Below are 13,363 nucleotides of genomic sequence, written 5' to 3' on the forward strand. Positions count from 1 at the left end.
ATGTTTTCCTTCACCGTAAAGCTCGTGGTAAATTTCAAATGTAATCCCGCACATGAATTTCGAAAAACTCAGCAGTGCGTGCCGGGGTTTGAACCCAGGATTCTCTGCTTGAGAGGCCATAGGTCAAACCACTCGGCCACATCGGCTTACAAACTTTACTATATTCCTTATTTATTACCAAGTAATTCATGGAAAACCCCATTGTGCCCATTGTGTGTGGCCATTGTGTTGTCTGCAAGTGGTTTGACTAGCCACAATCCTCACAATGAGAAAGTTTAGGTTAGGTTGTTTTCCTTTTGATAGAAATAAAATGAGAAGAAAGTATACTTAATGAGATCTTATAATTTTTATCATCTTAAAATAATATAAAAGTTACTGATTTATCTACTAACTATAAAACAAAACACTTCAGTTCTCTTATTATATTCAATGACTCTGCAATCAACGAAATGTTTAGAATTACAGTGTATTGTGATTTCCTACCCAGCCATATCAAATGTAATGTAACAGCATGTAGTATCAAATAATCATCAAATTTAAGTCTGCTCAAAGATAAATTTAATAATCTAGACAATTTTTTTATGAATCAAATATCTTTCCTTATCATTATTCTGAGAAATGAAGAGTAGTTTTAATTAGCAATAATTGGCATAATAATAAGTCGAAATAAAATGAGTCAACTAACAAAAATAGGAATTTGCATCTTATAGTAATAACAACGTTTTCTTATGTTATGTCACTTGTCATATTTTGCTGCCCCTTCCTTAGCTAATTTATCAGCCATCTCATTACCATGTAATCCGTCATGTGCTTTAACATAGTTCCATTTGATTTCAAGTTTATTTTGAACACTGTCTAGTTCTCTGAAGTCAGCTTCATTCTTTACAGGTTCTCCTGATGCTAACTTCCATCCTCTCCGTTTCCATCCTTAAAAAAAAACAAATTCCAAATATGTTAATTAATTAAATGTCAGTAGATGGTTGTACATAATGGAGATTAACTTAAAGATAACATAGAAGATGCATTATTTAGATAAATATGGAAAGGATAGGCCATTTTGGGTTTCCATAGTAAGCCAGCCCTTACATCAAACAGGCTTGGGTTTCTTTTTGTGTGTTATAGTGAAGAATATTTATGGTGAGTATGAACATCATACTTGTGACAGTTTTTGACTTATAAATGATTTTTATAAAGATTTTTTTAAATGTTTTTTGTTCAGGGTGTAGGTATTGAAGCAATTTGCTTCAAATTTTGAAATGATGTTCTTCAATATAGATTTGCGCCACCACTTAAAAACGAATACTAATTATCATATAAAAAAAGACCAAAATAAAAAGACACCATTAATATACTTGTATACATAGTATAACAAGTGGCAGCTCATTTTGTCCACTTAATTTGAATACCTATTATTATCGTTCTAAAAAGACGCCTAAGGCATGACTCGCACAGGGCACCTAGATTGCTAAGGCAAACAAGGATTGGTACACAACATCAACGGTTTGCGGCTCAGGTAGGCAGCACCAGTGATGAGATGACTTTTCTGTGCCTTCCCTCATTTCATTACATGCTACAGGCCGAAAAAAAATATATTTTAAAATAAGGCTCCATTTGGAGGAGGAGCCTTTTGGTATAAAACCTTTAAAGATAGATATTTGTGACAGTGGTAAAATAAAAATAAAAAATATTTTTTTAGGGTGGTAGGTACCTCCCATATACAAAGTGGGGGGGATTTTTTTTTCTTGTCTAACCCTAGTGTGGGGTTTTGTTGAATAGGTCTTTTAAAATCAGTCATGACGATTTTTCGATTCAGTGATCTCCCCCCTCTGACTTCTAAAATGTTGGGTAGAAAAATAAAGAAAAATTCAAGATGGTATTAAGTATATTAAATTTACAAGGAAAATTATAATGGCTAAGATTGCTTCAGAGTTATTAATAGTTTAAATGAAAATTGCAGCCTAAGGTATAAAATATACCTAAACTTGCAAGATTCCATACACAATACAAAATCCTTAGAAAAAGATTACTTGATTTGTTCATAATGGCTATGGAACCCTATCTTGGGCGTGTCTGACACACTCTTGGTCAGTTTTTTTTTTTTATAATAAAGTAATATTTGTAATAACAGTGGGAAGTCTTAAATAGAACATACGGAAGTGCAACACAATGCTGTGTGCCATGTGCTTGTATCAACAACTACAAAGATTGATTTGTGAAGTACCAATTTAACTTCCAGGTATTATTCTGTAGTAATGTTATTTAGACAAATTTTGCATAAGTACATATTAAAATTAAAAATTACTAAAAATTACCAGGAATCCATTGAGTTGCAGATTTGATTAGAAACTGCGAGTCTGTGTTGATGGCCAGTTTGTTGACTCCATTTTTGAGAGCCATCTTGATTGCAAGCGAAGCCGCTTGTATCTCACCACAGTTATTGGTGGCTCTTCCAGAGACTGGCTCACTTCTGTTGAGATGGTGATTATCTCCCCAATAGATACCTAAACCTGCCCGAGCTCCCCGCTGGCCATTTGATGAACAAGCTCCATCTGTATAAACTTGGACGAAGCCATCATCATCTTCCTGAAAAGCCGTGTCGTTATTGGGCTTGTATTTCTTAGGCTGTGGTGGTTCTATTAGAATAGTCTGTTTTGGGGCTTTCTTAGTAATTCTGTCAATGCCTTTTGACATGTTGTTTACACGTTTCTCTATATCGTCCATTTGTTTAGCTATTATCACCTCCAAACCATCATCAGAGGACTCGGAGTCCTCATCATTTCTATGGTACATGTTTTTTGTATTACAACTACTACTCTTTGAGGTTGCTGGATACGACCTCTTCAAGTTGCTATTAGCACTGTTGTGAAAATTGTTCGCCTGATAGCTTATATTTGTCTTAAAGCTTCCAGGATTGGAATTTAGATTTCCAGTCATTAAGAATTCCTGGGCGGCTGATGCTGTATCAAACTTTTTGAATTTAGCTCCTGAGTACCCCTTCACTTGGGATTCGCATTCAGCCCATGAATGATAAATACCTGTTGTCCGTCCTTTTGCTACGGCGTAAAACGGCATTATTCTGTTTTTCAGCAAACTATGAAATAAGCGTTCGGAGCTGCAAGATACAGAAAAGTAGATTTTAAAACTTGTGCAAAGAATACCCGACATTCGTATTTCCTAAAGCCACAGATTGTGGAATAAATATTCTTGTTGTTTCTTAAAAAAAATTGGCTCAATGTTAGTGAGTGAAGATTTGAAAAAAAAATGTTGACACAAACGTCACATTGACGTTTTAACGGTATTTGGTAACGTTACCAACTGTCAAACCGATTTAACGTTGAATGATAATTAACGTTAAACGATTTACCGTTAGTTATACAACTTTTTACCGGTATAAAAAAATTTAACGTTATCAGCTATTCATTAAATTAACGTTAATTCAAAAGTATCGTTAAATCATTTTAACGGTATTTATATTACTATTTACCGGTAAGCTTGGGTAACGTTAAATGGCAGATTATCCTCATTTGTCGAGCGAGTATGCATGCGCTACATTGGCAACACTCGGTAGCATAGCAAAAATTACCGATAGCATTACTTCGGTATCGTTATAATAATGTGAATTGGGTAACGTTAACAAGCCCTACAATGTAAAGTAAATTTACCGGTAAAAATAACGGTAATTAGGTAACGGTAAATAATGTTAAGTTATCAATTAACGTTAAATTTTAATACCGGTACTAGGTATTTTTATGATTTTTACCGTTATTTAACGTTACTTATAGTGTGAATTTGGTAACGTTAACAAGCCCTGCTTTGCAGTTTCACCAACATAACAAGTAAATATTATTTTCAAAAATTAAAAAAAAGTAGTTTTGTTAGGTAGTATTTAGTTTATAGTTGTTTTATTTGTGGTTATTTTTTCTGAATATGACGTCAGGCGCGGCGCACTCCGCGACATAGGTGCGATTCTGTAAGTATAAAAAAAACCCCACGCCGGCGTGGGTAACTCACTAGGGCTATGAGCACCGCCCGTCATGCACGCTCGTAGTCTCGCTTGAACTTGTGTGATTTTCGTGAAACTGGTTCACGATGAGTGCAAAAAAATATTAAACCTAAAATCAACCTGGTGATTTTATGATTGGTGAGAATATTAGAATATCTATCATGAAATAGCGTGGTGTTTCGATTTTTGGGATGAGGAGTAGGTATATATTTAAATTGTACAGTTTGAGCGTTGAAACAGTATAATGTATAGCCACACTAAACAGTAAGGAAACTAAACTACTCACATAAGTAATGTTATCTGAACATGAATTTTATTTTTTTGGTAATTCATGAAAATTTAATTAATTGCAACACTAATATTCTTATTATTTCCTATTCTGTACATAACATTATACTAACTAACCCATGTTCGAAACCATAATTAAGTGCGAGTGCGACAAAAGAACAGATAGGTAATTCGCGATTTACCAATGCCCACTGCGGTTGTAGGTACAAGACCTTTGAGGCAGCCGACGACGCATTCGGCACGCGACCATGTACAATTATTTATCCATTTTGTTTTTCTGACCTTTTTTTTTGTATAATCCGTGTCTGTGTTTTTATTTTGTCAACCTTTAGAGGCATAAGGTTTTAATAAACAATTTTATGTGTTACCAAATTCTACGTTGTTTGATTTATGCCAGCCTGACTAAGGTCTACGGGCACCTTCTGTGCTCATGGGCTCTTAGTTTTGCTGCAGTACCTACTATATGTATTTTTCATCACACTTGCTCGTAAACAGTGTCGTAACATGCAGGCTACCTTGATTGCAACCCCCCAAATAAAACCCTCGACCTTAATGTGCTTGTCATGAAACCCGTGGTCGGTAAATGAGTCATTGCGCGTACACATTTTCTTGCCATGAAGCCCAAGGTCGGTAAATGAGTCAGCGCCCGTACTGATGGCGCTGCGCGCGCTCCTGCTGCAGGACTACATGGACCACATGCACACGCACGTTGCGGCGAATGCCGAGGGAGGTTGAGGGCGACGCTGCCAAGAGCACAGCCTAAGGTATCGCTAATATTTGGAACAATTATATTTTTTCTTTTAAAAATATAAAATTTTACTTGCAAATGTGATGAAAAACATTGTATGTCGCACGGGCGGTACTAGAATTACGAACATCGACTCATTAAAGCCCTCAGTCTTCGACTTCGGGCTTCAAATAGACTCTCGTTCGTAATTCCTTATTTACCGCCCTTAAGACACAATGTACTATTATTGCCCCCTCTCGATTTGTGGTTAATAATATCCGCTTTAAACAGTTATACTTATATTTAATAACAATAGCTAATAAACATCTTTTCTTCTCCACATTAGATTCCGTCGAAAAAAAAGCCTAAATGCTAATCATAACCCTCCTTAAAGGGCTTTGCCGTTGTCTGGTAAGTAATAGATTAAATACCTTACCCTACGTGATATGATCTACCATTTTGAACACCGCAACCGCTCATCCACTTCTTCTGCTGCGTGTAGATACAGATAAATAAGAAAGTGGCTATAGAAGAGGACATAGGAATAGGACAGGTACAGTGGTCATCAGATATTTCGGAGCGGCCAAGGTGGTCAAAAATATCGGCACAGTATTCTATTATTAAGGTGTTGAGTTCATGTTTCGATATTTTTGATCACCTTAGCCGCTCCGAAATATCTGATGGCATTAACTATCAAGAAAAAATCGTAATGACTTTTACTTTGAAAAGCTCCATGGTGGGTCATGTCATGAACTAAATTTCTTGATCGTAGGTACTTACTTGATGTTTGGTCATATACTTAATATAATTTGAAAAAAAAAGGTTTAAAATAAAAAAAGTTAATTAAGTAATGTACTTACTTTATTAGAATACTTAACAATTACGTTTGACATCGCCTCTCATTCAACACTTTAGAACGCTGCTATTACTAATTCTTCACCAATGCTTGTAAAAAAATTATTTACTCCTACCTATTCACCAGAACAGTCTACCGTATGATGTGAGTAGGCTTCTAGCGCCTACGTCACGTTCAATGTCCTTCCAGTAAAGTACACAGACCTAACGTATCACCCAAGTTAAGTCTAACAACTAAGTTAGTTCTTTAGGTTTCCAATTTGGATATAATAATTGCAAGTTATTAGGTGCCTACGTTTATTACCTAAGATACTACATTTTATTTATCAGATTACTTATTTATAAACAAGGTAGATAGGTACAAATTACAATTAAGTGGGTCCATCCATACACAAATAAGTACTAACTACCTACTTATCATTTCACAACATTTAGTACTGTTCTCTTTTTAAAAATTTGCTGGTCATGTGCTCAGTCGTAATATTACTACTTATTTGCGTTTCTGCTTATTAAAGAAAATGTGAAATGCAAGTTATATCTTCATCATTATTGATAATGTTTTGCATTAGAGGTTTATTTATTAATAATAATCCTATCTGTTAAATAACAAATAGATATCTAATATTTGAACATTTGCGGGCCGATGCATTGATTATTATAGAATATAATATTCACTCTTAATTAATTTTATAATGGCACTATTTTGACAATGGCATGGTCTCATTCTTATCTGTGCTCGGCTAAACCATTTAGCCTACATGATTAGGTAGGTTGGGACCAAAACAAGACGTACATTGCTAAAACACTGAAAATAGTGTTTTAAACTAACAGTAGGCGTTGCTAGTTTTGGAATGAATTTAGAAAGCAACCTGAGAATAAAACTAGAGTTACAAACTCGTATTTAACAGTATTAATTATAATACCTAGCGCGGGAATACCTACTCATCTGAACCTGCGCGTGATAGGGTAGGTACGCGTGTTGAGAGCGTCGAGCGACGCGTGTCGCCGCGCCGCATTGTTAACATAGATATACATCATAAACAAGGCATTAGTTAGCCACAAATAATGATAACACATGTCTTAACGTCTTAATAACGGTAACTAAGTAATATTCTAAACAGCTAAATTATTAGCCTAGGTAAATGATTTAGTACATTAATACTTAAATACGTACTTATCTAAATTGAAACGGGTTGGTATTGAAACATACCACAATCAATAACAAAATTAATCTAACACACAACGTTTTGATAAAATTTGTTACATAAGTAAACAATTGTTTTGGTTAATACTTGGCAAAGGTTACTACAAGTCGAGAAATGTTGATTATAAATTTGATTTAGGCATTGAAATGACTAGTCTTAACATTAGTAAAAATATTAAACTTACAAGCGGCGCAGGTTCCTTTTGGTGCAATGTAATAAACTCACTTGTTATTTAACATTCGCTGATTGTGTTACAGAAAACAATGTTGTAACATAGGTAAGTAATACGTAAGCACAGTCAGGAATATTAAGATTTATAATTATATGAATTGTGGTGTAGTAATATAGGCAGGCGTAGGTATCATCAGCCAAATATGTGGTCTACCACCCTAAAGTTGATAATCGTTTGGATGTCATAATACAATAAGTCTGTCAGCGACATATTCATTTGATAGGAACTTGTTTAAAAATTGATATAGACCACTTATTTGGCTGATGGTACCTAATCCCGTTGCCATAGGTAGTTAGTGAGATGCAAAGGTGTGGTTACATTTTGTTAATTCTCTTGACTGTACGTACCTACTCGTACTTTAAGCGTTATACGCAATGATATTAAATATAATAAAACGTCACGATTACAATGGTTTCTAGATTAACATTACTTATATGCAACATGTTCTTTAGACTTTGGCTACCACAGTGTTAACTTTTGGGCCTTATTAGCGGACTCGTGCTTGTAGCCGGTAGCGTAATCAAAGTTGTTATCATAGAAGAAGGCACACCTAAGTATACTACTCGTATTGCAATAAAAACAAAGCATGCACATTTTCTTAACAATGACACAGAGTAACTAACTTAGTTAAGGATATCTATTTATGGCCATTTGTTTTCAGCTTACCGGTATCTACCTAGCTGCATGTAAAGCCTTACGTTTACTTTATTTAGTAACTTATAAAAATATAAATATTCCACTGGAACCTGTGATATAAATTTAGGCCGCAGATAGGTATTTAATGATGTGCCGTTGTCCGTGGAGTTTGTATTTGACTGTATTGTAATAAGTACGTAAGGTTTTTGTAAACCCAAGCACATAAGGTACAGTACAATCGAAAACTTATTTATCTGAACTTACCCATCAAATTCTGTAATATAATATACCAGCTGTAAGTTATATTAACTGGTGTTCATTGCTCAATTAGCGTAAGGTTACTGTTTTCTCGTATAATATAAACACTGTACCCAATAACAAACATTGTTTGTGAATTTGAATGTGAATTGGCCGCTGGTTTGCTCGTAACATGTTTAATAGACTATGCCACCTGTTATCATCAACCGATATAAAAGTTAATCTTATCCATTAAAAAATATTTTGAAATTCGGCCCACAATCGGCGGAGTTATCGCGTAACATAGAAAAAAAACATAGGTACAGACGAATTGAGAACCTCCTCCTTTTTTGAAGTCGGTTGAAAAAAATTCTGTATCCCGTAGAATGCACTAAACTAACTATGCATGAGTAATAAAATTAGTAGGTACCGGTAAAACGAGACTACTTTGCACCGAATTTTGCTCCAAATTTCGAAATCTTTGTTTTATCTTAAAAATATTATGCTGTGGTATTTTCATATATGTATTTATGTAAAGTAGATCACCCCTACTATCATGCTGGCTTGCTTAAACTACGTCATAATGTTGTTTTAATATATATATTAAAACTTTAATTTAGGAGCAATGTTAAACGGCGTTTGGGTAACTATGCTACTGAATTTAATTTCATTCATAATTCATACTAGGAGGCGTTTGGTGTATTTTTACCCCATCATTATCATTGCGCTCTGTATTATCACTGTACGGCGTCTGACAGGAAAAGAAAAGAAAATATCGAAGCAAAAATTGAAGTTCAGTCTTGTCACTTTATTGGGAAGTGTATCGGGTACCGGGACTTCGACCTGCAAGACATTTAAACAAAATACAAAACTGGAGCATAGTTACCCAGTGGGGAGCAAAGTAACCTCGTTTTACGGTACCTAATCAGATTCGCAATATGTAGGTACCTATTGCGATCAATCTCACGTTCAGCACCCTTGGACTAGAGCATTATAAAACCTACACCTCATCAACTACAAGCGTAATAATACAGCTGCTGCGCTAACGCGACTATCTACAAATTGATCGGCTAGATGCTAGATCGCATGCGCGTATCTAATTCCTGTTTTGTCGTTTGCTTTTGTGTATTTGTTCTGCTGCTTTAGTTACTTAGGCAGGATGAGGCGCCACTGAGCGACAAGAGGGATAAACACACCCAAACTTAGCTGCTTTAGACGTTATGTACGAGCCTACGTATATTAGAACGGTTAAGTTTTCCATTTATTTATATTTCCCCTCATGGGATTTTTATGGCTCCTTTCGACTTAACGAGGTAATACTTACGCACAATAGGCGCTCACTATTAAGAAATACCTAAGACATAAAAGGCATTATGCATGCACAGTCAAGTGAAAAATATGTATTATACTAACCACTCAAAAAATTTGTCCGCCTTATTAGGTATGTCGGAATAAAAGTCGGAAGTAGGTAGGTATGTACCTACATATTGAAGCGTTGGATAATTAGTTCATATTTTTACAATCGACTGTAACAACTACCACCCAATCAGCAACAAATTCTTACTAAGAAGCAAGTGTAAATCACATTCACCCATTTCAAAGTGATCGAGAACGTGTTAAAAGCTTTTTCAATATTTTCAGCTATGGGCGATACGGATGATACATGAGGATGTGGTGTTTCTTAGTTTATCTATAATTTTTAGTAGGTACAATTTGCACATGCCCCAGTATGTCCCGACATCAATAAGTGCTTGTCTTTGCCTCGAAAATAGAGGTGAAATCAGCCAATTTTTTTTAAATATCTTCCTAAGACTAATGATATACTTAATTTGACACCACATTATACATAGTAGGTACCTACATCTACCAGTCACTTAAAGCGATGCACGACGACACGGTACTTACTATATTTTCCAGAAATATCAAAAATATGGTTTACTATTTAGTTAGATGACCAAATCTGTGCGTGTTTATAACCGTAGCAGTACGCTGCTACAGGCCAGTGACAGTCTACGAAAGCGACGTGAATAAGCGTAGGCAAGTACCTAATGGACGACGTCGGCGCGGCGCGGACGCAGCTCGCGCTACGCAGACCATTTTAGTAAAGGTAAATTAAATTAGTGGATGGAGCTATGATATGATATGAGAGATTCGATTTATTGACGGAGATTATAATTCAATTAATAATTTTCTACACATAGTAAATTATAAAATATCTCTAGAAATAAATAGAAATGAAACTCTACATAAAAATATTATTCTGATATGCTTAGTTTGAGACATAAATACCTATTAAATTAAGATATTACTATTACGTTAGTAAAATAGTAAAACACTGGCAATGGTAATTAAATATGCAATAACAATAAGACAACCCTATCTAAATAATATTAATAAAATGCGGAAACTAGTCTATACGATATTATTATCAAACGTTCATGCATTCAGCAAACGATAAAATTTTGCTTAATACATGTAGTTTTAAGAAATTAATTGCACTTTCCTGTTGTGTATAACCACATTAACACTACCGAGTTCTCCGAGCGCGGCGCGGCTGCGCGGAGCTCCAGCGTCTCCACCCCAGCATACGGACACGATTGCATTATTACCTACATATATCTATCATCCGGCATACTCGTTAGAAGCTGACAACGTCTGATACCTACTGAACCGGACGCCCCTTGTCTAAATAAGGAAACGTGAAACCTCAAATTTAAAACCTCACGACACCCAGTTTTAACGAACTACACATTATTTGTTTACAGGATCTTTGGTGTTCACTGTGGGCAGTAAATAGTTAATTTAAGAACGTTAGTGTTACCGTCAGTGCTCAGAGCAAAACGTGGGGAACAGATCGTAGAAGCCTTATTCTAAATGGAGCACTCGTCACTGTCCCGTGCGTAGTCGTCGTCGTCGTCGGGCGGCGAACGCGTGCGGCTCGCGGCGGCGGTCGCGCCGGCGCCCGCTCCCGCCGCGCCCGCCACTACGCCCGTGTGCACGCGGCTGAACACGCTGCTACGGTTGGCGCGCGCGCTCTCCCGGTGCGGGCTGAGCCGCTCGGCCACGGCTCTCTCGTAGTTGTCAGAGATCTTGTTCACACCGTTTACGGGGCTTGTCACTACGGGGTTGCTGCTGGCGTTGTTCGGTGACGTGGCCGATTTCGCCGTGTCTGGTTTATTGAATAACGCGCCGCCTGCAGAGGTGCTGTACGGAGGCGGATCTTTGGCACGGGTGCTGCCTGAGCCTCCTAATAGATGGGAATAAAGGAAACTGTTATTACCACCGAACCCTGCGTATCTGTTGTCCGTTTTGCCGTTAACCATCATCAAGCTGACAGGTTTCTCAGGTGGCACTGGTTTTTCAGGAAGTTTCCGGTCAGGTAAGCAGTCTTTGGATGAATTCTGGATTTGGTTCGTCCATCTGTCAGCTGCACCGATAGTGTAAATAGAGCTGAGGTTGACATAGCCCGCGGCCGCCGCCGCCGCCGCTCCCGCTCCCGCCTCGCTCGCCGGCAGCTCCTCCACGCTAGACTCGTCTACCACATCCGTGTTAGTGATATCATCGATATTAGGCGAAAGGCAGTCTTCGTCCGTCTCATCGTATGAGCTGAAATTAAACAATCAAGGTAACATTACCCGCAGCACAGGAAAAGGAATAGCATCACAGGTGAACGTAGGTTACGTAGGTACATATGTACTGAATGCAAATAAAAGGTCAATTTCTTTGTTAGTGTTGCTTCATGCCAATGAGTTGTATTATTATTTACAAACAAAAGCGACCAACGTATGTTTGTGTGAAAAAAAGGCATACATTACATATTTACAGGAATATTGTGTTTTTCATCAGTAAGGTAGACAAAGACCTCCAAGCAGAATAAACAGCGAACGGCTCGAGGGCCAGTCGGCGAGTGAGTGCGCCGGCGCCGCGCGCAAAGCGACAAGTCAATGCATCGTGTGCTCACAACCGGGAAATCCTTGCAAAATCAAATCATTCAAGCTCACTTCTTAAGCAGTAATGGAGCGGAGTTCAGGAGACGTTCGTCTCGAAACACTGTCGATGCAGTAAACGTACACATACACTGCAAGTCATCAACACATTCTTACCCTAGCATAGCCAGTTCTGTCTTCCTCCCTGATGAAAGAAATTTCAGTAAAATATAAACAGGAATAAATATTTTATAAACAACTAATACCTATATGTATTTACACGCATAATTATATTAATAATATATATCATGACAAAATATTAAAATATCCGTGGAAAGATTAAATCAAATGAAAAGGGTCAACAGATGTAGCAACTATAATGCAATTGGTAGGTATAGGTACCTACATCTATCTTCATGAATAGTGTTAAATAAGTAAAGAAAATATAGGTAGTACTAGCGTACGTAATGTATTATAGAAAACTTTATATTGTGGTTTCAGCGTACGCATTCATGTGTTGCATTCAGAACATATCGGAAGCGGACACTGACAAAGTCAACACAACCAACAGCCAGAACCAAGTATCGAGGTTGTGCATCTGAATATTAGCCGTTGCCTACATTGAACTAACTACTCGTAATAATACGTAAAATTGTCGTGCACAATGTCGTCGACGTAATCCCATTGATAATTATTATTTTACCTACAAGTGAATTTGTATTCGTATACTCGTAAAGTTCAGGTAAGAATCATGGCCACAGTCGGGTTCCCATACTCGTAGTAAGTCGGCCCTTACATCAAATGGGCTTGAGTTTTCCTTTGTGAGTACCTCTTATAGTGAAGAATATTTATGCTGAGTATGAACATCCTACCTACCAATTTGTGATAGTTTTTGACTTATGATTTTTTTTAAAGATTTCTTTAAATGTATTTTTTCTATATGTATTCAAGCGATTTGCTTCAAATTTTGAAATGATGTTCTTTATATATATTTGCATCGCCACCCAAAAAACGAATATTACTTATGTTATCATACAAAAAAAGAAAAAAAAAGACCAAATGAAAAAGATTTTCTTGAATGGTTGTGAAGTAGTCACACCTCTAGATTTTTTCTCAGAATAGACCATAATATTGGCCTAATATTCGCCCAAATATCATCGCCGAGACCTTTGTATTTGTTTATTTTGAGTTTTTCTGCCGCCACTGCTGCTGCACCAGCATGAATAGCTGTTCCGCGGACGTGGGAAGGAGCTA

The 13,363-nt window shown here is 36.8% G+C and overlaps 2 protein-coding genes across 2 annotated transcripts in view; both read right to left on the reverse strand.

Annotated features, from left to right (window-relative positions):
• Positions 1 to 322: 322 nt before the first annotated feature.
• On the reverse strand, positions 323 to 3,256 carry LOC141429958 (ribonuclease H1-like). Its single transcript, XM_074090502.1, has 2 exons — positions 2,313 to 3,256; positions 323 to 927 (listed from the first exon to the last, which is right to left on the reverse strand). The coding sequence occupies exons 1-2, from the start codon at positions 3,163 to 3,165 to the stop codon at positions 737 to 739; spliced, it is 1,044 nt and encodes a 347-aa protein (XP_073946603.1). The 5' UTR covers positions 3,166 to 3,256; the 3' UTR covers positions 323 to 736.
• Positions 3,257 to 5,861: 2,605 nt separating this feature from the next.
• Positions 5,862 to 13,363, reverse strand: part of LOC141429973 (uncharacterized) — a 77,249-nt gene continuing 69,747 nt past the window's right edge. Inside the window, exon 11 of the mRNA XM_074090504.1 lies at positions 5,862 to 11,789. Within this exon, the coding sequence (XP_073946605.1) occupies positions 11,054 to 11,789 (736 nt within the window). The 3' untranslated portion in view covers positions 5,862 to 11,053. The remainder of the gene's footprint in view (positions 11,790 to 13,363) is intronic.

Source organism: Choristoneura fumiferana, chromosome Z (genome assembly GCF_025370935.1).
Source record: "Choristoneura fumiferana chromosome Z, NRCan_CFum_1, whole genome shotgun sequence".
Lineage (NCBI taxonomy): Eukaryota > Metazoa > Arthropoda > Insecta > Lepidoptera > Tortricidae > Choristoneura > Choristoneura fumiferana.

What these genes read in the sequence shown, in the direction of transcription:
- LOC141429958 (XM_074090502.1), bottom strand. Translation starts at nt 3,165, where the DNA reads ATGTCGGGTATTCTTTGCACAAGTTTTAAAATCTACTTTTCTGTATCT. An exon ending in TGCAACTCAATGGATTCCTG is followed by an intron (nt 928 to 2,312) that starts GTAATTTTTAGT and finishes TTTTTTTTTAAG; the next exon opens with GATGGAAACGGAGAGGATGG.